The sequence below is a fragment of the Aegilops tauschii genome, chromosome 3 (assembly GCF_002575655.3).
Source record: "Aegilops tauschii subsp. strangulata cultivar AL8/78 chromosome 3, Aet v6.0, whole genome shotgun sequence".
NCBI lineage: Eukaryota > Viridiplantae > Streptophyta > Magnoliopsida > Poales > Poaceae > Aegilops > Aegilops tauschii.
The window spans coordinates 431,918,459-431,944,416 of record NC_053037.3 but is presented as its reverse complement, the minus strand read 5'-3'; the positions used below and the strand labels follow the sequence as shown (position 1 = coordinate 431,944,416).

Here is a 25,958-nt window from a genome sequence, read left to right as displayed (position 1 = left end):
AGGAAGCCTGAAGGGCGCATCTTTCAGAGCACCGGGGCCGAAGCCGCAACGGGAGGACGCCGACAAGGCATGAACAAAAAAATCACCTATATTCATGAAAAAAAAATACTGTGCATGTACTACGGTGTCGCAGTTTGCGTGGAACCAATGAATTTCAAGTTTAAGTTTGACCATCAATTTGACCAATAAAACATTTATTAAGTACCACAAAAGTTATACCATTGAATTCCTACTCCCCCAAAAAATTCTAACAGTATGATATTTATGACACATGACTCTTACATTATTGGTCAAATTGACAGTAAGCTAAATCATGAAATAAGATGGCATGTAAATTAGGACGAAGGGAGTACATAGAAAAATGAAAATAAAAAGATAGAGCAACCAGAAAATGAAAACACTCTAGACAGGCCAGTCAGACCAGCAGACAAAGAGACATGAGCATCAGGAGCTGTATTTCTGCAGCAGATAAGTAAATTCAGATTTGAGCCAACTAACTGCGATATGGTATGCTAGCACGTAGGGCTTAAAACAAAGATGCAAGTATTATGAATAGACACTGAGACTGGTCATTGTTACGAGCACGGGGCATCAGTACTAGCTGTGAAAAATAAAAGCATCTTCAGAGATCTCAATAGACCGCCGTTTCTCTCCTGCAGCTCAATATAAACTCGATTTCAACAGCCAGAAGAGCCCCCATACGCTCAAAAAGGCAGAGAGAGCACCGCTTGCATATACAAGGGCTTTCAGTTCTCCAGTCCAGTTACTATCAATGGACCTAATAAAAGTGCTTTGGCAAAGTTGCCTGAATCTAACACTCCAGTTGGCCAACTCCTCCTGCTGCTCATTGTCCCTCAGGTCGCAACTAAAATAGCCCTTCCCCTGCCAAAAGGAAGGCTGTTATGACGATCTTATGTGATGAACACATGTTACAGGTTAATGCGATTCTTTATGCACACAAGTCTGTTCACGGACATAGCGGAGAGCACTGAAAAGAACAACAACGCTGCCTGTCCGATGATCTGCACTTATTTATTACTCCCTCCGTCCCACAATGTAAGACATTTTTTGACATTAGTGTAGTGTCAAAAAACTTCTTATATTGTGGGACGGAGAGAGTATATGCCATGATGCCTTCCCTTATATAAGAAAAAAAAAATGAGATACAGACCGCACTTACTTAACTCTTCCAATGATTTGCTGACATCACTGCCCCCAGATTGAACCAAGTGTATCTTGCCTGAAAAGATTAAATTTCCCATACATCAAAAACATACAAATGGAAATGAACAAAAGCAAAATTTCTGTAAATAATGAAAATGACATGAATTCAGAGATGATAGTACAATATACTGAGAGTGAGGGGAGTCCAAATTAAGCTGCATGAAGAACTACATCTAGTCCTTGACTCCACAGGCAGAGTTGTCTCTCCTTTTATTGAAAAGCAACAGGAGAGCTAGTCCCGCTCCCCTTAGGTAGGTCTGTTTTCTAACTAAGCTGCTTTGGTAGGGATGGGTGGGGTACCGCAAGAGAACAAAAATCAGCAGGGCATTCTTCAAGAAATAACTCAGGTAGCTTGTGCCACATTTGCATTAGTTTATTTGGCTAACGAATATTTACAACAAAACAGATTGCCAAGGGAAAGAAAAATTACTTGAACCTCAGATTAACTTACCATCAAACCGCACACAGATCTCAGGTACGATTTTCACTTGATTATTGATGTTATCATTGTAGGCTCTAGTCTCAATATCACCCTCAACATATACTGCAGCACTGAAATAAGACATAATAATAAGCACGGTATATCCTTGGTGAATTAAGAATCTGAACTTTAGTTTTGATTTCACATCAAAAGGCAAAAAAACAGAATCACGTGCTATAGAGTAGAAAGCACATACTTCTTAACCAACTTTTGAACAGCATATGTACCAAGCTGCTCATTATGAACAGCTATGCGATGCCACTGAGCTGGCATTGGCAAGTTTTCAGCACCTGCCCTCCTCTGGTCAAACATGCCTCCAGTCCCGACAGTAAATACAGTCACAGTATGCCCGTTCCTCAATTTTTTCTGCACAGGCACTTGTCCAACGCTGCCACAAATAATGGCCTAACAAAAACAAACAACATGAGAACCAAAATACGAGTAGTTATTCTAATAGGATATATCAAGCAAGTACCCGGTAAACACCACGGAAGTCAGCATCTTTCCAAGAATCTGCAAGATCACCATCTGCCTCGACGCCCATGCCATTCTTCTCATGAGCACCAGAAAATGAAGTGCTAGAGCTCCATGCTCGCGATGCTGTGTATAAGTCTACCAAGAAAAAAAAATACACAGGCAAGGAGTCATATATGTGATGAGCACCTTCCATGATCAAATAAGACAAAATAAATACGCTGTACCCACCGATTGGGTTTCTTTGCTGTCCTAGGAGCCTCCTCAGGCTCAAGCTGTTGAGCAATTTCGTGCTCATGGTAGGTCTACATACATAAAGGGGAAAAGGGTGAAATGACATAGTCACAAAATTAAACAACCTCAATAACAAAGGAATGCGGCTAGCTTGTGTGTAATTCCTAAAAGCTTCTCATCAGAAAGCCAGTGATGTAGCACGAACGCACAGCAAAATGTTAACTACTTATGGCTTGATTTGCCCTTAAGGGGCACCATATATCTCTCAAAATCTCATCCTCTGTTGACAGGGTCGGATCTAGATGTACCAATCTCATCCTGGAACTTGTAGAGGCCGGTTCAATTGATCACTGGGTGGGTGACTATGCGGCGGCCATACCTCAAAAATGGATGTCGAGGACTGCGGACGGGGGTGGAGACAGCAGGGACGCGACGGGCTAGAACGGAAACGGCGACGGCGGCGACGCGCGTGAGAGGAGGGGTTGGGTGGGCGAGCGGGAGCGGGAGCGGGCCTCCGCGCTGACGCCAAGCTACGGCGACGGCGACGGCAGCTCAGGGGCACCGGCGGAAGATTTTAGGGTGGTTTTACATCCGCAACTGGCCCGGTTGAAGCTTCGTTAGGTCAAAGCATTAGCTCATGCGAGGAAGATCGAAGGGCTGAGTGAGTCGAGAGGAAAAATCGCGGTGCAAGGGACCACGAACCCTTTTTTTTTAACTTCCAAACTATTCATCAAATATCAAGATAGTACAAAGAACATCAAAAATAAAAATTACATTCAGGTCCGTAGACCACGCTTCGCCGTCATCACCCCTTCCTCATTGGAGCCGGACAAACCTTGGTGTAGTCGACAGTCAGAAAGTCGTCATGCTAAGGCCGCATAGGACTAGCGCACCAGAAACAGCAACTGCGACGATGAAGAGAAGCATAGATCGAAAGGATCTAATATTCAGACACAGGCGAACAAAGACCGGATCCACTGAGGACAAAACGCCGACCGATCCCACGAGATCCGCTGGAGACACACCTCCAGAAGACAAGGCTAGGCGCATCGCCGGGACAGAGGCTAGGCGAGAAGAACACTATTCCATCTTCAGGAAGCCGTCATCGCCTCACCTTTCTGAGCAGAAACCCTAAACGGATACAAAAGGACACATAAAAACGAAGTTGGACCCTCCCGCCGGCAAAGGTCGAGATCCACCGCGCCTCCATGGTCTAAGGCCACAAGAGACGGGATAGACCTGACGCGGCGTCAGGAGGCGAGCAACCCTAATCGCCTTAAATCGCTAGAGTGCAGCCAAAGGGGTATGTGTGCGCGTGCTAAACCCTAAACCCTTTTGGGATCACGAAGCGTTAGAAGGCTCCAATTTACCTGTAAGTGTATCAGTATATGTGAGCTAAATAAACCCTGGAATGTACTCCTCCTTTGCGACATAAGACATGTTATGTTGTGGTGATTTTGGATCAAACGTGATCGATGTGGTGATTTTTATTTACACAAAGTTAGTAACCCACGCTCCCAATTGAATAACAAAAGTGTATCACAAACGTTTGTATAGTTGATTCAATTGATGTTTTTTTATGTACATTTTTATTTACACAAGGTTAGGAACTACGATGCCATCAGCCAACCAAGTCATGCAATAAAAGGAACTTCGATAGCAATGCATGGTCATTTTAATTTCCATAGCAACGCAAGAGTATTTAGCTAGTACTCCCTCTCCCTCAGTTCCAAATTGATTAATTTAAGTCCTAGGTTTGTCCTAAGTCAAAATCTACAAGTTTGATCAAGTTTGTAAAAAAACATATTATATAGAACACCAAATTAGATAGTTTATAAAAATATACTTTCATACTATGTATATCTATGTTGCAGATCTTGCCATGTTTTAGAACGAGACCCACAAAGAACACATTTTAATATGTATATCTATGTTGCAGATCTTACCATGTTCTAGAACGAGATGCACAAAGAACACATTTTAAAAAGCAGAAAAGTTCCCACTGTTCTAACACTGCACGTCCGTGCAAATTTTATACATATAATATACTTCCTCTGTCCCAAAATAAGTGTCTCAACTTTAGTATGTCAGGTAACCCTTTTCCGACAGCTGATAAAACCTCCGGCAAAGTGAAAATCACACGCCAAGGTGATAAATACAACTGTAGTGGCTTGAATGTGCTTACAGATCATTCATCAGTGTAAACGGTTCATTATTTTGTATCAACACCATCACAGCCTTAATCCACAATTCAAAATACAAGTTACTGTCACAACTAGAGGTTGACTACTGCTACGTCAAACATGAAAAATATTGGCTATATACCTAATGTTTACAGAAACAGAAAACAACTTCCTCGACAAAATGTTACATGTACAACCCTATTCATTTATAGATGTGATTCCTCGAGCGCCTCTCGCTCGTCATGGCGGATATACAGGATCATGGATGTAAATGAAGAGGTGGAATACTAACGAAGATATAGCATTCCGGTCCAGCAAAAGAAAAAAAAAACAGAGTTCATCATTCATCTTTACGTCAGGCGTTGCAGTCCTAGCTCTGAGGAGATGAGTCTGAGAAGGACCTGAACAAGCTCCCGAACCCTGGGTTCTCTGATGCAGGGACAACAGAATGCCGGTGTAAATATAAAGAGTAAGAAGACAAATAATGGCTCAAATGAACCCAAAGTTAAAATAAAGATTACATGTTGACCACGGTTGTGAGGACTGAGATTCTCGATTGAGTAGGATATATTCTGATAGGATGATGTGGTTGGGTTGAACCATAGAATCTGAGATCCTACCTAAATCCTATGAACTATGCAGATTCTACAATTTACCATGTATTGTATATGAAAGACATTATTTAAGAAAACAATAGTCCACAGGAATCATTTATTCTTATTTTATACAAACAATTGTTGATATTAATGGGAAAATTCAGGAACACAATTCTGGTTGAGTTGATCAACTAACAGCTCATTACCGGTAAATAGAACCAAATAGTTATAGCAAGTTGGCAACATTTTTACTGCTAGGGAAAGATAAACACCCATGAGGATATTTTCCGTGAATTGTCAAACGATATTGTCCTACATCGCCACCTTTTTCTAGAACATGGGTATTGCTGTGTTCATCGTATTAATTTAGAGACTGATCTATTGATTTTTAATGCAATCACATAGCAAAGGAGTGCCCAGTTTTAACCTTTAAATGATCATTCAAACTGGGTCTACAAGATTGACACTTGCAGTGATCTACACGACATTTCAGTTCTTACATTCTGGAGATGGAACAAAAGTTATTTCTCAGCTGACAGCTAGTTTGTGGTCAGAAAGCGGCTATTACTTAAATCAGCGACGTAACTTGATAGTCAGTTTGTATCCCCAGAGAGTAACTCTGATATTACTTGCTCACAGCTCTACAGTGCCAGCTCACAGCTGTGTTATTTGTGCAACTATCAACGATGTACTTACATTATTTACTAGCAATCCTACGTGTTACCTGGGTAGCTTCTTATTACTTAATTGCAGCTACAATCTTTGTACACTCTTTGACAGCAACTAGTGAATTGTACAGCAACTACCAGTGGTAACTTTGGTCGTAACTTTGCATTACTTGCTAACAATCTCACAATTCACTATCTACCTAATTTAGGTATTTCTTACTGTCTGAGACATTAGCTCTATATTATACTTCCTAGTAACTCTATAGGACTAGAAAACCCTTCTCTCACCTTGAGACGACAAGCTCAGAGAAAGTGGGAAGCAACGACAACAAATGGGCCCTCCCATGGGACTGGTTTTCCCGTAAAGCATCTTTCAGGTACAGTGGTATGTTGAGAGCATTAGCTGTTTCAATATCTAATATTAGCCTAGCAAGCTCTTGAAGGACACAAACCGTTTCTTCAATCCTCACACTGGGCAATGGACGGTCTCCTGCAACAATAGAACATTATAATTACAAAATTGGGGGCATTGCTGTAGAGCAACAACGTTACTATGAAAGGAAGCTCAAGATTAAATCATCATCGATTTTGTAAAATACCTAGGTCATTTTCATCAGCTAAAAACTGACCCAGTATAACCTCACATCGCTTTGTAAGAATGGAAATAGAAACTTTGCTGGTTTCTGATACTGCAGGGTATGAGCTTGTCTTCAATATACAACTGCAATTATAGGAACAAGTTAACATTGTGTCTAAGTGTACTCTCACTTTGGTAGTTGGCATAAGCAAGCAAATGAAATAGAAAAAAAAATGTTGCACCTGCATAAAGAAAACATCATCTGCAAACAGCCCAGAGAAAATCTGCTGCAGTGCAATGGTAGAAGACCGACAGTTTGAATAGGTAGGGATCCTGTTCGTGATGCACAACGATCAAGACAGTTCACAAGCCTTTGCAATACCTGGAAGAGAACAGACATTTGAACTACCTGTTAGATGGACACAATTGAGCATTTACAAGGACAGATTTTTTAGAACCCTTCCAAGCCACAATTAGTTATCTCTCATGTACAACTGCAAAGCTAAAGAAATAAATCTTATTTATGAACAAACCTCAACAGGAGCCTCCTTCTGCAATTTCAGAACACTGTCTCCAAAAACAGTGAGGACAGTCATCTCAAGGCTCTCATCAGCTGTAGCAGAGTCAGCTGAAGGAACATCTGAAGACAACACACGCCCACAAGATCCAACAAGAAAGGTTTCGTATACATCTGCAACCTCCTTCCAGAAGCGAGCTCTAGAAAGTCTATATGAATTCATGTCACTTCCACATTCAGCATTTTCCTGCCTCACCTCATCTGTCACAACACGATTGAAGCATTCAGCAGAAACTCTCCAAAGGGTACCCCTGGGATTGTCTCTCCTTGTGTTCATGCACCTGCGTTAATGATGAGGAACACTAGATGAGAAGAAAGAAAACACATGCCAGATCTGTTTGGCTACTTCTAGATGCTTCCACTCTAGTGTAGTATTTCTTTCCTTTTCTTTTCTATCCTACCTACTGTTTTCTAGAGTCTTCTAGTTGTGAGTAGCTATGAGTAGAATGGTGAAACTTACATAATGTTTTCTAGAGTATTCCAGCTATAAGTAGAAGTATGTGAAGGCTTCCCAAAGCCCTATAAATAGAGGTCCTCGCCTCTACTTTGGAGGCAGACTATGTACCCCTACCTATAATAGAACTTGTTGTTCTTATCTAAGATCTTGGAGTAGATCTTGTGCCCTAGGAGTTCTGGATTGAACTCTTGCTGCCCTATCAACCTACATTCGCCTCTAGAGCGATATCTAGCGCAGCACATTGAAGCTGTTCCTTCAACACTTGTGTTGTACACATTGTAGCAGCAAGGTGGAGTTGCTCCTCCACAAACTTTGTGCTGCTTCAGGTGGTATCAGAGCCTCGTTGACCCATACTAGTTCTTGCTGTCCTCTTCGAGAGTAAGTTGCAGCAAGCAATGGAGCAATTGGAGAAGAGGATGGATGCTGCTGAACAACAAATCAAAGAGCTGTGTGAAGATCTTAATAGGAGATTTGACCAGCTGGTTGAGATGATAAGAAAGGGTGTCCCCCCTGCTACCAATGAAGGAGATTCATCTAAAGAAGAGGAAGATGTTCATCAAGGAAGGAGAGGTAATCTTGGAGCAAGACCGCCACGACAACATGTTGTTCAACGTGCTTCAAGAAGGCCAATTTATGTTGAGGCTTCTGAAGGTGAAGAATATGATGATGCCCTTGAAGAGCCAAATCTCTATGCATATCGGAGAGCACCCAACCCTACATATGCAAGAGACATACAAGGTGAAAGCTGAGATCCCAAGTTTTAATGGAAATGTTGACATTGAAGGGTGCCTGGATTGGTTATATGAAGTGGAGACTTTCTTTGAGGTCATGGAGGTTCCGGAAGATCGTAGAGTTCCTTTGGTCGCATACAAACTGAAAGGAGGAGCCGGTGCATGGTGGCATCGCGTTCAAGAGGAGCGCAGGCTCAGAGGAGAACCTCGTGTTAGAACTTGGCGACAAATGAAAGGCCTCTTGAAAGGGAGATTTTTGCCCGCTGATTATGACCAGATCCTATTTATCCAATTTCAAAATTGTGCTCAAGGAAATAGGACTGTTTCAGATTACACGGAGGAGTTTCTAAGGCTACAAGTGAGGTGCAACCTTGCTGAAACTGAAGAGCAACAAGTTGAAAGGTACATTAATGGTCTCAATGATGCTATTCAAGATCGATTGATGATGCAACAAATCTGGTCCGTTGATCAAGCACAAGCTCTAGCCTTAAAGGCCGAGAGGTTTGTGAGGATGAGAAAGACAACTAAGGCTCCATATCCTCCATATCCTCATACCGAAGGCTCATCTAGGAGCCAACCTAATAGAGTGGAAGAAAAGACCACTCCACCAAAGACAAAACAGCCCATCCCGAAGCAAACTAGAGGCAAGGGTAAGGCAAATGAAGGCCCAAAGTGCTATAAATGTGGTAAAGAGGGACACATATCCAGCGGCTGCCCACTAAGGAAATTTGTTAACACGACTATCCATGATGGTGAAAGCGATAAGAATACGAATCTGAAGATGTAGACGGACAAGAGGTTTGTCAAGAAGAAGGTGAAGAGGTGGTATGTGTGATCCAGCGTGTCCTATGTTCCACACCACAACTCGATGACACACAACGGAAGAAAATATTTGAGAGCAAATGCACGGTGAATGGCAAGGTATGCAAACTAGTGATTGATAGTTGCAGCTGCGAGAATCTTATCTCCCAGAAGTTGGTGGACCATTTAAAGCTTGAAACCCATGATCATCCAAATCCCTACACTATTGGATGGATCAAGAAAGGAGTGAATATGAGGATCACCAAACAATGCAACCTGCCACTTTCTTTGGGTAAGCATTATCGCTCAAATGTGTTGTGTGATGTGGTTGACATGGATGCCAGCCATGTTCTTCTTGGGAGGCCTTGGCAATTTGATGTGGATACTACACAAAAGGGCAAGGAAAATTCTTACTCTTTCATTTGGAACAAGAGAAGGATCATTATCTTACCAAACAAACCCGAAGGTAATACCTCTAAGGAGGAGGGGAAAACTATGTTAACTATCTCCCATACCTCTCATGAGTTTATGGAAGACTTGAAGGAAGCAGTTTGTGTGCTGCACTTGTTGTAAAGGGAGAAGAGCACCTGACTGTTGAAATTCCAGCAAAGGTACGTGGTTTATTGGCAGAATTTCAGAACATACTTGGGGAGCCACATGGCTTGCCACCGATGAGAGGAATTCAACATAGAATTGACTTAATTCCGGGAGCAAGTCTTCCTAATCTTCCACACTATCGAATGAGCCCAAAGGAGCATGGTATATTGAAGGAGAAAGTGGAGGAATTGTTGCAAAAGGGGCACATTCGAGAAAGTATTAGCCCATGTGTTGTACCAGCCCTACTCGCGCCAAAGAAAGATGGATCTTGGCGCATGTGTACGGGCAGTAGAGCCGTTAACAAGATCACCGTAAGGTATAGATTCCCTATTCCCCGTCTGGATGATATGTTGGATCAGCTTAGTGGAGCAAGAGTGTTCACAAAGCTAGATTTAAGAAGTGGATATCATCAAATCCGTATAAGACCCGGGGATGAATGGAAGACCGCCTTCAAGACAAAGGAAGGGTTGTTTGAATGGCTAGTCATGCCATTTGGACTCTCAAATGCACCAAGTACCTTTATGCACTTAATGAATCAAGTCCTTAGACCCTTCTTATCCCACTTTGTTGTGGTCTATTTCGATGACATCTTGATCTATAGCAAGGATGAGGATGAACACTTTGATCACATTCGGAAGGTGCTAGAAGTACTAAGTAGAAGTACTAAGGGAAAATGAGCTCTACGTCAACTTGAAGAAATGTGTTTTCCTGCAAACACAACTTTTCCTAGGATTCGTCATAACATGTGACGGCATTCGTGTTGATGATTCTAAGGTTGAAGCAATCCGAGAATGGCCAACTCCTAAGACCATTTCTGAGGTAAGAAGCTTTCATGGCCTTGCAACTTTCTATAGGCGATTTGTTAAGAATTTCAGCACTATAATGGCACCAATTACCGAGTGTTTGAAGAAAGGAAAGTTCCAATGGGCAGAAGCAGCTGAAGCCAGCTTCAATGAGATTAAACAAAAGCTATCACAAGCTCCTGTCTTGGTACTACCTGATTTCAACAAGACTTTTGAGTTGGAGTGTGATGCAAGTGGAGTAGGCATTGGAGCTGTCCTATCTCAAGAAAGGAAGCCCATTGCTTTCTTTAGTGAGAAGTTAAGTGAAGCTAGACAGAAATGGAGTACCTATCAGCAAGAATTATACGCCGTTTTCAGAGCGTTGAAAACTTGGGAAGTCTATTTGCTGCCTAAAGAGTTCATTGTTTATAGCGACCATCAATCCTTGAAGCATTTTAGAAATCAAAAGCATGTTGACCGCATGCTAGCAAGATGTGCAGCATATCTTGAGAGGTTTAACTATCTCACCGTGCATAAATCTGGAATAACTAACAGAGTGGCCGATGCTTTGAGTCGTCGTGCATGCCTCTTGACTTCTTTTGAAGCTGAACTTCCGGGCATGGGTCAAATAAAGGAGTTGTATGAGGGTGACGAAGACTTTGGCCATGTTTGGGTAAAGCACGCAAGGGGCCAACCATTAGGTGATGACTATTTGATGCAAGATGGATATCTCTTCAAAAATGATCGTTTGTGCATTCCAAGAAGTTCTCTACGTGACAAGCTGGTTAGAGAACTCCATTCAAGTGATCTTAGTGGCCATGTTGGACGGGACAAGACTATCACTAACCTGGAAGCTCGCTACTTTTGGCCACAACTAAAGAGAGATGCTGGAAAGTTCGTTCAACGGTGCCCCGTATGTCAGACCTGCAAAGGCCAAGTCCAGAACACAGGGTTATACATGCCTTTGCCTGTTCCTGTTGCTCCATGGGAGGACATTTCTATGGACTTCGTCTTGGGCTTGCCAAGAACAAGATGAGGAAGTGATGATGTATTTGTGGTCGTGGATAGATTCTCTAAGATGGCTCATTTCATCCTATGCCGCAAGACAATGTTAGAGTTATAATATAGGTCATGTACCCCTTTGTATTTATCCCTTTGTATAAGGGGTTTCCTGCATATGTTCCACACCTGTACATGTATATATATCGGCCTATGGCCTCATGGGAATACAAGTTGCTTATTCCTAACATGGTATTAGAGCTTTAGGTCTCTTTTTTCGCACGCGCAACTCGTGCTACGATCCAATCCCGCCGCCGCCGCTTTTTCTCTTCGCCTCGGCGCCGCTGCTGCGTCTCTCCCGCCGCTCCCGTCTCCTGCTCCCAGGTGCCTCCCGCCGTCCGCCCCTCCCGCCAGGTGCTGCTCCCGCCTCCTGCTCCAGGTGCCAGGCGCTGCTCCCGCCAGGTGCTGCTCCCGCCAGGCGCTCCTCCCGCCTCCTGCTCCAGGTGCCAGCCGCGCCTCCTGCTCCCAGCCACGCGAAGGCAGCGGACGCATCGGCTCAGTGCGCGGCTACCCGTGAGCCGCAGCTCCACTTCCCGCGGCCGCCGTTCGTGGAACCGCCGTGTGACTCCTCGTCTCCGCTTTCCCTCGCAAAAAAAATGTCTACTGCATCGGGCTATGTTGCTGTCCCTCGCTGTCCGGTGATCTTCGATGGTACTAACTACACCGAGTTCGCTGGCTTCATGCGCATTCACATGCATGGCATCCGTTTCTGAGGTGTTCTTTCTGGCGAGGTCTGCTGTCCGCCACGTCCGGTTCCTCCGGTGGCCCCTACTCCGCCGACTCCACTGGTTCTTCCTACAGATGCTAATCAGGCCGCCAAGGATGCGGCTAAGATTGCTGATGAGGCTGCTGATCATGCCTATGATGAGAGGGTTTTGGCTTATGAGGAGGCTCTTCAGACGTATCATGGTGCTTTGTCTGTTTACACCCAGTGGCTTGATGATGATGCTCGTGCTGCAGCTGTTCTCACTGCTAGTGTTCTGCCTCAGTTTGCTTCTGAGTTTCTGGGTCTTCCTACTGTCTTCCAGATGTGGACATGTCTTCGTCAGCGCTATGAGCCCTCTGGTGATGCCTTATACCTTTCTGTGGTTCGTCAGGAGCATGCTCTTCAGCAGGGTGACTCTACTGTTGATGACTTTTATGCACAGAGTTCTGCTATCTGGCGTCAGCTTGATTCTCTCCGCAGTGCTGGTTGTCGTACTTGCCCCTGCTGCCAGGCTGTCCAGGCCAATTTGGAGTTTCATCGCGTCTACGAGTTCCTGTCTCGGCTCCATAAGGAGTTTGAGCCCCGGCGTGCTCAGTTGTTTGCTCGTGGCCGTATTTCTCTCATGGAGGCGCTTTCAGAGATTCGTGCTGAGGAGACTCGCCTACGTGGTGCTGGTTTGCTGGAGGTTCCCTCTGTGCTCGCTACTCGGGCTTCTTCCACTCCACCTGCTGCACCGCCCCATTCTCGCTCGAGTGCTCCGCCGCTCTTGCCCACTCCTTCTGGAGGCTCAGGTCGCCCCCGTCCACATTGTGACTACTGCAACAATGATGGTCATATTGAGTCCCAGTGCTACACAAAGCGGAAACACCTGCGCAAGGCGCGATCATCCTCCTCAGGGACTTCGTCATCTCCCTTGCCAGCTTCAGCCATTGCTTTGACTGAGCAGGATATTCTGAGACTTAAGCGTCTGCTCGCGGCTTCAGGTTCTTCCTCGACGGGTACTGCTGGTTCTGTGACTGATGCTTCCCGCACTGAGCACCCGCCCTCTACACAGTCAGGTACATCCCCATGGGTTCTGGACTCTGGAGCTTCTTTTCATATGTCTTCTCATTCTTCCGCTTTGTCCTCTCTTCAATCGCTGGATTCTCCTGTTCATGTCTTCACTGCTGATGGTACTCCACTTTCTGTTGCTAGTAGAGGCCATCTTTCCACTCCTTATTCTGTTCCTGATGTTGCTCATGTACCTCGACTTACCATGAATCTGTTTTCTGCCGGTCAACTTACTGATTCTGGTTGTCGTGTCATCCTTGACGTTGACTCTTGTTCTGTCCAGGATCGTCGGTTGGGGCTGGCCCTCGCCGCCGTGATTCTCAGGGTCTTTGGGAGTTGGACTGGCTTCATGTTCCTTCCGCTGCCACCACCATCGCCAGTCCCTCCGCTGCTGTCGCCTCTGTTACTGGTTCCTTCAAGCAGTGGCATCATCGACTTGGTCATCTGTGTGGTTCTCGGTTATCGTCTTTAGTTCGTCGAGGTCTTCTGGGGTCTGTCTCAGGAGATGTCTCTTTAGAGTGTCAGGGTTGTCGTCTTGGCAAGCAGATTCAGTTACCATATTCACATAGTGAGTCAGTGTCTAAGCGTCCTTTCGATTTAGTCCATTCTGATGTATGGGGTCCGGCTCCTTTCGCTTCGAAAGGTGGTCATAAATACTATATTATTTTCATCGATGATTTTTCTCGTTACACATGGCTTTATTTCATGACTTCACGTAGTGAGGTGTTGTCTATTTATAAGCGTTTTGCTGCCATGGTTCATACTCAGTTCTCTTCACCCATTCGTGTTTTTCGTGCTGACTCCGCTGGCGAGTATATCTCTAAGGTGTTGCGTGGTGTCCTTGCTGAGCAGGGTACTCTTGCCCAGTTCTCTTGTCCTGGTGCTCATGCTCAGAATGGCGTGTCTGAGCGCAAGCATCGTCACCTTCTTGAGACGGCTCGTGCTATGATGATCGCCGCCTCTCTTCCGCCTCATTTTTGGGCCGAGGCTATCTCCACTTCCGCTTATCTCATCAACCTTCAGCCGTCCGCTGCTTTGCAGGGTGGTGTTCCTTTTGAGCGTCTTTTTGATCGTTCTCCCGATTATTCGATGCTTCGCTTGTTTGGTTGTGTTTGCTATGTTCTTCTTGCCCCTCGCGAACGCACCAAACTGACCGCTCAGTCTGTTGAGTGTGTCTTCTTAGGCTACAGTGATGAGCATAAGGGCTATCGTTGTTGGGATCCTATCGGTCGTCGGATGCGTATCTCTCGAGACGTGACTTTTGATGAGTCTCGTCCTTTCTACCCACGCCCATCTTCCTCTTTTTTTCGTGGAGGATATCTCTTTCCTCACTTTTCCTGACTCGCCTATCACCCCCGTCGCGCCTGTGCCTATTCGTTCCACTCCCTCTGCTTCTCCACCCCTCGTCGATTCGCCGCCACCATCTTCCCCGGTCTCCTCACCTAGCATGTCACCGGATTCTACACCTTCCTCTCCGGTGACTTCTTCGTCGCCACCCCCCGATTCTACCTTGGCGATTCCTCCTTCTCTTGTTCCATCTTTTCCTCAGCATTACACTCGTCGTTCACGACCTGTGGATGCTTCCTTGGATGAGTCGTCCTCTTTCTCTCAGCCTACTTATGGCTTGCGTTCTCGTCCTCGTCCGCCTATTGATCGCTTTGGATTTCCCACCGCTGGTGCTACTGTTCTTGAGCCGACTTCTTACCGTCAGGCTGTTGTTCATCCTGAATGGCAGTTGGCGATGGCAGAGGAGATTGCTGCTCTTGAACGCACTGGTACCTGGGATCTTGTTTCTCTTCCTCCCGGAGTCCGTCCCATCACTTGTAAGTGGGTCTACAAGGTTAAGACTCGCTCCGATGGTTCTCTTGAGCGTCACAAAGCTCGTCTCGTGGCTCGTGGTTTTCAGCAGGAGCATGGTCGTGATTATGACAGAGACTTTTGCTCCTGTGGCCCATATGACCACTATTCGTACACTTCTTGCCGTTGCCTCTGCACGCCACTGGTCTATATCTCTGCTTGATGTTAAGAATGCCTTTCTTAATGGTGAGCTGCGTGAGGAGGTGTACATGCAGCCACCACCTGGGTATTCTGTTCCTGATGGCATGGTGTGTCGTCTTCGTCGCTCTCTCTATGGCCTTAAGCAAGCCCCTCGCGCCTGGTTTGAGCGTTTTGCCTCTGTGGTCACTACTGCTGGTTTTTTAGTCAGTGCTCATGATCCAGCATTGTTTATTCACCTATCTCCTCGTGGCCGGACTCTTCTTCTTCTCTATGTTGATGATATGGTCATCACTGGGGATGACCCCGAGTATATTGCCTTTGTAAAGGCCCATCTTATTGAGCAGTTTCTTATGTCTGATCTTGGACCTCTTCGCTACTTTCTTGGGACTGAAGTCTCTTCTACCTCTGATGGCTTTTTTATATCCCAGGAAAAGTATATCCAGGATCTTCTTGCTCGTGCTGCTCTTACTGACGAGCGCATTGTTGACTCCTATGGAGCTCAATGTTCACCTCCGTGCTACTGATGGTGATCCTCTCCCTGACCCGACGCGTTATCGTCATCTCGTTGGCAGTCTTGTCTATCTAGCTGTCACTCGTCCAGACATCTCTTATCCGGTTCATATTCTGAGTCAGTTTGTCTCTGCTCCCACATCGGTTCACTATAGTCATCTCCTTCGTGTTCTCCGATATCTTCGGGGCACGATCTCTCACCGTCTATTCTTTCCTAGCTCCAGTTCTTTAGAGCTTCAGGCCTATGCAGATGCTACGTGGGCTAGTGATCCTTCTGATCGCCGTTCACTTTCTGCTTACTGTGTTTTTCTTGGCGGTTCTCTCATTGCCTGGAAGACGAAGAAACAGATTGCAGTTTCCCGTTCGAGTGCTGAGGCTGAGTTGCGAGCCATGGCTCTTTTGACGGCAGAGGTGACTTGGTTACAGTGGTTACTTCAAGATTTTGGTGTTTCTGTCACTACACCGACTCTGCTCTTATCTGACAGTACAGGTGCTATTAGCATTGCGCGCGATCCTGTGAAGCATGAGCTCACCAAGCATATTGGTGTTGATGCTTTCTATGTGCGCGCTGCTGTGCAGGATCAGGTTATTGCTCTTCAGTATGTGCCTTCCGAGTTACAGTTGGCGGATTTCCTGACGAAGGCCCAGACTAGAGCACAACATGGCTTTTATCTCTCCAAACTCAGTGTTGTTCCTCCACCATGAGTTTGAGGGGGGGTGTTAGAGTTATAATATAGGTCATGTACCCCTTTGTATTTATCCCGTTGTATAAGGGGTTTCCTGCATATGTTCCACACCTGTACATGTATATATATCGGCCTATGGCCTCATGGGAATACAAGTTGCTTATTCCTAACAAACGGATGCTCATCATGTGGCAAACCTATTCTTTCGAGAAGTGGTCAGACTTCATGGAGTTCCAAGGTCCATTGTCTCAGACCGTGATAGCAAGTTTCTTGCTGCATTTTGGCTCACTTTGTGGAAGCAATTCAACACTGAATTGAAATTTTCTAGCACTGCTCATCCACAAACAGATGGACACGGGGCAATGGGATTTGGCTTTATCTCTTGCAGAGTTCTCCTACAATAACTCCAAGCATAGATCCACAGGAAGGAGCCCTTTTTCCATTGTCTACACTAAAGTTCCAACACATGTGGTGGACCTGGTGAAGCTGCCATCAAGGGGAAACTCAAAATCAGCATTGTCCTTTGCTGATAATTACACCGAGTTATTTGAAGAGATTCGCGGCGCTTTGGAAGCACAAAATCAGAAATATAAACAACTTGCTGATTGCAAAAAGAGGCCAAAATCATTCCAAGTCGGTGATAAGGTGATGGTCTACCTCCGAAAAGAGAGGCTGCCTTTAGGTGTTAAAGGGAAACTTAGGCAGCGAAGGTATGGGCCCTTCTCTATCATGAGGAAGATAAATGATAATGCTTATGTGATAGATCTTCCAAGTGACATGGGTATCTCCAACACTTTCAATGTTGCGGACTTGACTCTCTACCATCCAGAAGAAGCGCTCTATGAAGATAACTCGAGGGCGAGTTCCAAACAACCAGGGGAGAATGATGAGGAACACTAGATGAGAAGAAAGAAAACACATGCCAGATCTGTTTGGCTACTTCTAGATGCTTCCACTCTAGTGTAGTATTTCTTTCCTTTTCTTTTCTATCCTACCTACTGTTTTCTAGAGTCTTCTAGTTGTGAGTAGCTATGAGTAGAATGGTGAAACTTACATAATGTTTTCTAGAGTATTCCAGCTATAAGTAGAAGTATGTGAAGGCTTCCCAAAGCCCTATAAATAGAGGTCCTCGCCTCTACTTTGGAGGCAGACTATGTACCCCTACCTATAATAGAACTTGTTGTTCTTATCTAAGATCTTGGAGTAGATCTTGTGCCCTAGGAGTTCTGGATTTTACTCTTGCTGCCCTATCAACCTACATTCGCCTCTAGAGCGATATCTAGCGCAGCACGTTGAAGCTGTTCCTTCAACACTTGTGCTGTACACATTGTAGCAGCAAGGTGGAGTTGCTCCTCCACAAACTTTGTGCTGCTTCAGTTAACAATTTCCAGAGTAAGTAAGGAGTAAATAAACAATCTGATGAGGGACAGTAGGAGAGAGGTAAAGAAAAAAAAAAGACAATTTTGATTTCTAAATCGATCCTCAAGTCATATGTTATTGTATTCATTTTCTTAACCTTTAAGTAATCTTCTCTAGAGTCTTCTATCTATGGGTAGAAGCTGACATGTCCTTTAAGTAATGTTTTCTAGAGTCTTCTAGTGATGAGTAGAATCTGAGATGTGAAGGCTTCAAAGCCTATAAATATAGGTCCTTGCCTCTAGTTTTATAACTCAGACTATGTACCCACTACTAACAGAACTTGGCGTTCTTATCTAAGATCTTGGCATAGATTTTGCGTTCTAGGAGTTTCTGGATTGAATTCCTGCTGCCATATGAGCCTATCTCTGCCTCGAGCAACATCTAGCACAACATGTTGAAGTTGCTCCTCGACAACCCGGTGCTGCTTCACAATCCAATTTCATAGGCTCATTATCTAGATGGTTCCAAATTAATCTTCCATGACTTTGTATTTAGTATGAACACTCTGCAGTAAGCACATGATCTTCACTGGGGAAAATATTCTTACTTTTGCATTGTATCTTTATAACTACAACCAACACAAGTTATGTTTACCACATGAAAAGCTAAGGAACTCCATATGCACAGGTTTACAACATAACTATTACCCCCAAAGCTTTGCTAGGGACTGTAAGGCTGTAAAGCTAAGGCAATTTACCTTCCAAGACCTTGAATAACCTGTGGTGAGGCACTACACCTTTCATTTGGTGGAGCCTCCAGGAAAAGGTTGACCATGATTGGCACAAGCTTTTCTATAAATAGAATGCCCCAGCCACAGCCCACCACAGTATCCCCTTTTGTGCCAGTGCCATTGATATGGCCTTGTTCAACTGTAGCCATGATAAATTACACACAAATTGCTCAAGATATCATATTTCTTAAATTACACAAACATGTATGTACGATATGATAACATGTCTTACCAGAAGAACGCTTTGTGCCATTGGCCAGTGCATCAGAATTCTGTTCACGTATTTCTTTACTATTCCTGTGCAGGGGGCTTTCTTCTCCGTTAAGATAGCATAGCAGCTCAAGCAGGAGAGGCGACCACATTGATGATAACATGGTTGTTGGGCGTAGCATAGGAATAATTTCTAAGATACCACGCTGCACAGCAGGGATGCTACCCTAAAGCATAAAAGGCTAAGTGAGTTATGAAGTTCAATACATTCTGTTCTACAGCATGGAAGTTGTCAAGGTAGGAACATGGAATTGAAAAAATGATTCCAAGAGTACATATGAGGGAAATGAAGATTAAAGGCTCCTTTTGTGGTTGTCACAAAATAAGTGCCACAGATTTTTTTTGTAAGAGAACAGCATGTATTTCTGTCAAGCATGAGAAGAGTAAAATTAAAGAACCATGGAATAAAAGGCACCTTCTGGGACTATCTAAAAGACAAAACAGAGACTAAAGCTTCTTTCATGGTGTATTATCCTACCCAGGGTATAAAAACAAGAGAAAGGTTTGTTGTGGGCCACTGTTAGTTTCGGAAAGGGAATATTAAACTAGTTGTTCCCAGTCAAAACATTTGGAACTGGTCAAAAATGGTTGTAAGCCGAGCAACTTGCAGACGGCAGTAACACACCACTAAACATTCCAATCCCAGGCTGGTTGGACCTCAAACAGTGGGAAACAGCCAGTTCCGAATGGTTGTGTAAGTCCTACTCATCATGCCCACATTACCTTTCTAAAAACGCAAACATAACCCGCTCCCCACCGTGCATGGCTAACCAGGGAAAATATCCACATACTTAACAGTTTACACAGGACATTTCCAGAATTCTACGTTGAACTCCACAGTGTAGCAAACAATACTAATAAAATTGGAGTTCACGAGCATACCAATTCACTGTCATAATCTGAAGAATTCATGGAACTCTTAATCATTAGATGCATAACAGCCATGAGCCTTAGATACATGTCATCATTAAATAGAGATTGCGCTTGAACGTAAAGATCTCCTGCATAAATGCAACATGATTAGTAGCTCATTACAACACATGGAACTTATCAACACAAACTACGAAGTCCAGAAATTTACCAAGACCACGAAGGACCTCTTGCTTCACCTTATCAGCCGAGTCACTCTTATAGTTTGGTGAAGTTTGAAGAACAAGTTCGTAAATATCAAGAACGGATTTGACAAAGGAGGATTCTAGATTGCCCTGAAATTTTTATTAATTATACATCAAACATGTATATGTGATGATTTAAAAAACATGTACTCTTGTTTTTAGCAGAAAAAATAAAAGAAGGTGACAAGTCCAAGACATGCCATTTATACCACTGTGAAAGTGTAAATCAAGTCCTTTAATAGGGAAGTGCGGAGAAAATATTAAATCTTTGAAGAACAAGTAGGCTCCTTAAAGTTACACTGCCCCCGCATAGCTGTGAAAACATCTGATTTGTTTCTTTCAGATGCAACAAAAAACATAAACAGCCGGTGCAGTCATAAGTCGTAATAGCAGTCATCAGGTGATTACATTCCGCTCACAGCTTCCATTGCCAAGATGGCAAACACGTCCACAATTACATAACCTATCTAAAATGTCAATTACTCCATTTATCCAGTCACTGGTCCAGAAATAACAGATTTATTTGCTTCATGAACAAAATTATTATCGACAATACAGACTCGAATCATCTTTTGTTAGTGCTTTCATTAATTTGACAGCTATATTTCCTATTATATCATGAGATGACATATACGATACCATGTATAGAACTATAAATTTATAGGGGGTAAGGAGATAACAAATGCGAGGACATGTTTAAAACTCTGTATAAATTTAGAGGGGGTAAGGGGGTAGCAAAGGCGAGGTCATGGCATAACAGTGACAAATCATGAGAACAGTAGGTAGCACACTCGGTTGTTCCCATAAAGAAAAATACAACATTAAGCTTTCACCATCACAAATAATTTGAACAGGCAAATAATGAAAGCCCAACAATTCAATTTAGCTTACAAACTGTACTAAGCTATCTGAGAGAGAGAGAGAGAGAGAGAACCTTCGGACAGTTTGAACTAACAAATGTCTGCAAACAATTAATAGCTGCAAGAGCTACCTCCTTGCTACCATTTAAGATGCTATTTTTTAGAAACGCAAGCAAAATTGCCCAACCTGCACAATTTTAAGCACAGTATGTCAATAACAGTTACTGGTAATTTACTAACTGGTATGCAACATAAGCATAATGGCCACTGCAGAAAACTGACCGGAAGAAAATTTGCTCAATTGCTGGAGGAGGGGGAAAAATGATCGTAAAAGCCGTGCTATACCACCTAATAAAAGAACAATAGTTTCATCCCATTGTTTTTGCGCTGTATTTCGACTGGATAAGCAAAAGAACAATCCATCAGATAAATAAAAGGGTAGAACAAGGGAAATTACCAAGAAACATAAAAGCTCACAAGGAACTCGACGATGTTTGATGCCAGAATGAGTAAGACTAAACACGAATGGGCATGTGGCTTAGTGGTGAGAGCAACGGTATTAATTCACATCCATCCAGGTTCAGTTCTTAAGATAAACAAGGTGGGCGTAGTTAATCAGAGTACATGAACGTGTGTGCACGAAGTGTTTTTTTTTTGTCTTTTTGGGTTGTCGAAACGTCAATATTTTCCTACAATGAGCGGACGTGCACATGCGCTAAAATCAAAACAAGTTAGCCTACAGGATTAAGATGGAAGTAGGTTTAATGATCAACGTAACTTCCAATTTGTGGGGCGACCCGAAGATAATGGAGTTAACCAAATAACAGAGGTGGCTTTTTTACTTTAAACAAAAAAAAATCATATCGAACAAATATAATCTGATTACAGTGCTTTCATAGACTGAAAACCTGTGATGGATAAGCATATGAACAGCTTTCCCTGCACGAGTTCCTAATTCCTTCCCATGCCATTCATCTTTAGACGAGGTAGATGCCTGAAAAATAATATAAAGATTAGGGGCTAATTATAAGTGAAGAAGATTCAAGGGAAAGATCAAAATATGCTAACCAATTGCTACATTACTTACCAAGTGGGAAACATGTTCTAGCATTGGGAAAACATATATCCACAGGCAATCCTCCCACATACTTAGAGAAAGTTTTTGACCATGGGTGCAGAGAGTTTGAAACAGAGTCCGAACTGCTGAATTCCGAACCTTGGAATAAAAAAAGTATAAATTATGCTGGGCTGTACATGTCAAAGAATTATCAATTGTGCCACGGAATCACCAATAAGCTACTCAGAAGATGTTAAGCAAATCATGAATGGCCATACACAGAACGAATGGCATGTTGAAAAGACATACCTCCGGACGGTCATCTGCACCCAATTTTTGAAGGACGGAAAAAACTGAAAAGAACAGCTTATTGTAATCAACCAGTTGTTGCAAGGGATTTCGCTTGACGCCTTCCTCACTGGTTGGTATATCTCCCTCTTCCGTTGATACACCCAACTGAACCTCTGCAATCCAAAAGAGAGCATGTATGAAGTATAGAAAATCAAAAGCAATGGCAATGTTATCTGAAGTGCGTGCCCATGTACCTTCATTCAAGTGATTAGCTTTCTGAACAGACCTGCCACTTAACCCCTTCACAATAAAATCGGTCGCAGTCCACAAAAGACCAGCTGCTGTCAAACTTATGTTTATGTCAGTTTTCTGGGCACCATACGCCCCAGTAACCAAAATGCACCTGCATTTGTTGGCACAAAAGAATCAGAAAACACTGAAGCAGATATTATAAACAACTCATGAACTTTGCATGTCCATGCCCAACTTTATGAGCATCATTAACTTTACAGCTCAGGCATCATAAATTTTGTATGCAATAAATCTCCTGGTAAAAAACAAGGATTATTGACTTAGTGCATTTATTGTTTGTAACTTCTGTGAATGACTTAGGGCCTGTTTGGTTGGTGCCCATAGGAGCCCTACCAAAATGATGGCGTGCCAATTTTTTGGCGAGCAAATTTGCCACCAGGATTTCACCACCACGCGGGCGTGGAATCAGGTGCAGATCGCGCAGGTGACCAAAAAGTTGGTTAGGATCCAAAATTTTGGCTGTGATCCAAACGCGTGCCCACCCCATTGGTCAACGCCAAAAAATTGGCAGGGCAGCCGTGGGCACCCATCCAAACAGGCCCTTAGGAGATTTTTCTTATACATAATAATGGAGATCTTGTAGTTTCTGGTAGCACAGCGAATTCAAAACTTACTCATCAAGACATTGTACAGGTATTGTCGCCAGTCCTTCATTCATGATCACACGTACACTCTGTAAAAAAAGTGACTGTTGAGACTACCAAACTGATTATTGGCATAACTAAAAAACATTTTTTTTTTGTTGACTCGTTCTCCATTTTAGAAGTGAACATTACGGTCCCATTCCATATCCATAACCTGGTGTTAAAGGTCAATAGTACAGGCTCCGAAGTGAGCTACAAACTTTCGATTAAACTACCATGTCAAGCCAAACATAAAGACTGGTTAGGAATTTACCTGGAAACCTAAGGAGATGACATCTTTTTCAGATGCATCGGCAACAGCCCTAGAAAAAATGGACGTAAGGAACTACAGGTAACAAATACAAAATACAAAACAAATCAAGCATGAACTGCAGTAACACCTCAACATATGAAGAATGCTGGGCCAGCTATAGGACAGCTTTTCTCCATGTCTCTGAAACAGTACGAGTAAGAAGTATATTGTATGATGTACCAAATGGAAGACATACAGAACAAAGTAAGTACCTCAAGAACATGCAAAAGAATTTTCAGTGCACCCATTTGAACATCAATATTCTTGTTAGACGAATAAAGGATCACCAATGGAGATAAAACTGCATACTCAAATGATCGTGTTTCACTTTCTTCAACCAACTAGCAAGCACCGAATTCAAATTGTCAGAAAAAATCACAGAAGATGAATAAGGTAAGTTTTTGCGCTCTTACTTGGTACTCTTTCAAAGGATGAGGTGCTGAACTGATTCCCTGAAACTTTTCAGAACCCACTACAGAGCAAATTGAATGATCTAATGAATCAAGCGCCATATTACGTAATTGTGGGTTGGGGCAATTGGCAAGCTGCAATTTGTTACCATCATCAAGATCATCATGGCATTACAAATGACAATAATAAAGCTAACAGTCAATACAAAAATATGCACTGCTACCTCAAGATGGTGCGCAGCAATTTGATCCCATATTGATTCAACTCCTGTAACATGATGAAACAAGCAAATGTAAGAAACAATGAAGACACAGTACTATGGAATCAATAACCTTTATATCCTAACTATACTGCACATTCAGTTGTAACTATCGAGTTAAAGTTTAAGATTAAGTTCAGTGCATTGTTGTTAAGCCCTTACAAAGCTCTCACATCTATAATTCAAAGCTCATTGTTTCACATAATCATTTCACGCACTGGTAAATTGTTATGCCATATTTCATGTCAGAACATGCTCGCTCACAAAACAAGGATAATAATTTAATGTGATGATATAAATTTAATACCCAATAGCCTACTACGGACCTGCAAGACGAGTGTTCACACATACTCCCTCCGTCCCAAAATTCTTGTCTTAGATTTGTCTAAATACGGATGTATCAAGTCACGTTTTAGTATTAGATACATCCATATCTAGACGAATCTAAGACAAGAATTTTGGGACGAAGGGAGTACTACAAAAATGACACCAGTTGCAAATTATGTTCATCGTGTGAAATTAGAACAGAAAATAGAAAACATTGCTGTTTTATTATGCAAATGAATCTTCCTGTGTCTATACTTGATCCATCACAAATTATTATTTAGTTTTACCAAATACTCCTTCTGTTCCAGAATATAAGGTGTATCGATTTTTGTGTAGTCAAACTTGTGTGTGTTTGACCAAGATTATAGAATAAAATATCAACATATACAATACAAAATAAATAAAATATGAAAATACTTTTAGTGATGGATTTAATGATACAAATTTGGTAATGTAGATGTTGATATATTTTCCTAAAAACTTGGTCAAACATACACATATTTGACTTTTGAAAAAACTAATACACCTTATATTTTGGAATGGAGGGAGTATATCTATTTGAGTACTTCTAGCACAAAACATTAAGATCATCACTGATTTAAATAGGCAGTTTGTCTGAAAAGAACATATCCATGCTTCAAGAAGGAAAACACCCACGATGCAGATTATTGACAAGTATCGATGTCATGCGCTCCACTGAAAATGCAATGCTCCCAATCTGCTGGCCTGATAATTGAGAATTTCCTGATATGTGCTGACTTGACAATTGATGCAATGCAGACAAAAGTGACTTAACTGCAGCTACATTCATCAAGGCTGAACTTTCAAACAACTACATCCAAAAAGAAACAAAATGGCATTCAACGAATGCAAAATATAGTTAAGAGATGAAAAACAGCAAAAAAGAAACATTATGACCCAAAAGAAAAAAATAACTATAGTATCATGTTTGCCTCCTGACCTGAGAATTTAAAGAAGAGAGAATATGGAAGTCACTGTACTGTCCAGATGTATCCCTTGAGAGTCTTGAAACAGAAGCCGATACTTCCTGTTAGAAAAAAAAATTGCGCTACTTCAGAAAAGTTAAGACCTATGAGAACGTTGATAGTACAAGAATTTAAGAAACTTCACACTGTGCAACCTGGGTTGAAGCATGCGGAGAATGAATAGTTCTATCAAGTGCTGCAAGAGTCTCCAGGACCTTAAAAGTTCTAAAGAATTAGATATATAATATCACAGTAATTAAAGCTAGTTAATCTTATTCTCTACTTACCAAAACCCAGGAGGGGCCCAGGATATTGTGTAATCGATGTGCCACATTAAAAAGTGTCCGCAATGCCTGGATTAAAAAATACCAACTATAGATATGTAATACAAATTGAGCAGGCAATGGAAACAACATAACTGAAAATCTCGCCCGTTACCTGCACATTTTTCGGTGTCAAAATAATACTATCACGCTGATCCATTGAAGTTTCTGGCTTCTTCGATCCAGGAGAGAGCAAGATACTACTAACAGGTATAAGAAGAGAAGAAGCGCACAAGGTTAATGCAAAACTTTATGGCTTTGTTTTATAGAC

General features: G+C 42.8%; 2 protein-coding genes across 3 annotated transcripts in view; both read right to left on the bottom strand.

Annotated features, from left to right (window-relative positions):
• Positions 1 to 526: 526 nt before the first annotated feature.
• On the bottom strand, positions 527 to 3,099 carry LOC109740910 (single-stranded DNA-binding protein, mitochondrial). The gene is made up of 7 exons (XM_020299969.4): positions 2,793 to 3,099; positions 2,411 to 2,484; positions 2,181 to 2,317; positions 1,902 to 2,110; positions 1,676 to 1,776; positions 1,181 to 1,240; positions 527 to 882 (listed from the first exon to the last, which is right to left on the bottom strand). Exons 2-7 carry the CDS (start codon positions 2,475 to 2,477, stop codon positions 866 to 868), a joined length of 591 nt encoding a protein of 196 aa, XP_020155558.1. The 5' UTR covers positions 2,478 to 2,484; positions 2,793 to 3,099; the 3' UTR covers positions 527 to 865.
• Positions 3,100 to 4,584: 1,485 nt separating this feature from the next.
• The window catches only part of LOC109740887 (uncharacterized), a 37,709-nt gene continuing 16,335 nt past the window's right edge, over positions 4,585 to 25,958 (bottom strand). Inside the window, exons 19-44 of one of the 2 annotated variants that reach the window (XM_020299933.4) lie at positions 25,803 to 25,890; positions 25,652 to 25,717; positions 25,520 to 25,579; positions 25,340 to 25,426; positions 25,036 to 25,210; positions 24,016 to 24,059; positions 23,795 to 23,926; positions 23,594 to 23,722; positions 23,470 to 23,522; positions 23,343 to 23,391; positions 23,060 to 23,118; positions 22,388 to 22,536; positions 22,152 to 22,306; positions 21,873 to 22,001; positions 21,694 to 21,779; positions 21,068 to 21,183; positions 20,860 to 20,972; positions 19,892 to 20,015; positions 19,693 to 19,811; positions 18,773 to 18,977; positions 18,508 to 18,679; positions 6,971 to 7,295; positions 6,680 to 6,819; positions 6,460 to 6,581; positions 6,149 to 6,350; positions 4,585 to 5,025 (exon numbers count right to left, since the gene is read on the bottom strand). In XM_020299933.4, the coding sequence (XP_020155522.1) occupies positions 4,947 to 5,025; positions 6,149 to 6,350; positions 6,460 to 6,581; positions 6,680 to 6,819; positions 6,971 to 7,295; positions 18,508 to 18,679; positions 18,773 to 18,977; positions 19,693 to 19,811; positions 19,892 to 20,015; positions 20,860 to 20,972; positions 21,068 to 21,183; positions 21,694 to 21,779; positions 21,873 to 22,001; positions 22,152 to 22,306; positions 22,388 to 22,536; positions 23,060 to 23,118; positions 23,343 to 23,391; positions 23,470 to 23,522; positions 23,594 to 23,722; positions 23,795 to 23,926; positions 24,016 to 24,059; positions 25,036 to 25,210; positions 25,340 to 25,426; positions 25,520 to 25,579; positions 25,652 to 25,717; positions 25,803 to 25,890 (3,178 nt within the window). In that variant the 3' untranslated portion in view covers positions 4,585 to 4,946. The remainder of the gene's footprint in view (positions 5,026 to 6,148; positions 6,351 to 6,459; positions 6,582 to 6,679; positions 6,820 to 6,970; positions 7,296 to 18,507; positions 18,680 to 18,772; positions 18,978 to 19,692; positions 19,812 to 19,891; positions 20,016 to 20,859; positions 20,973 to 21,067; positions 21,184 to 21,693; positions 21,780 to 21,872; positions 22,002 to 22,151; positions 22,307 to 22,387; positions 22,537 to 23,059; positions 23,119 to 23,342; positions 23,392 to 23,469; positions 23,523 to 23,593; positions 23,723 to 23,794; positions 23,927 to 24,015; positions 24,060 to 25,035; positions 25,211 to 25,339; positions 25,427 to 25,519; positions 25,580 to 25,651; positions 25,718 to 25,802; positions 25,891 to 25,958) is intronic. The other variant, XM_073510751.1, reaches the window with a different exon arrangement.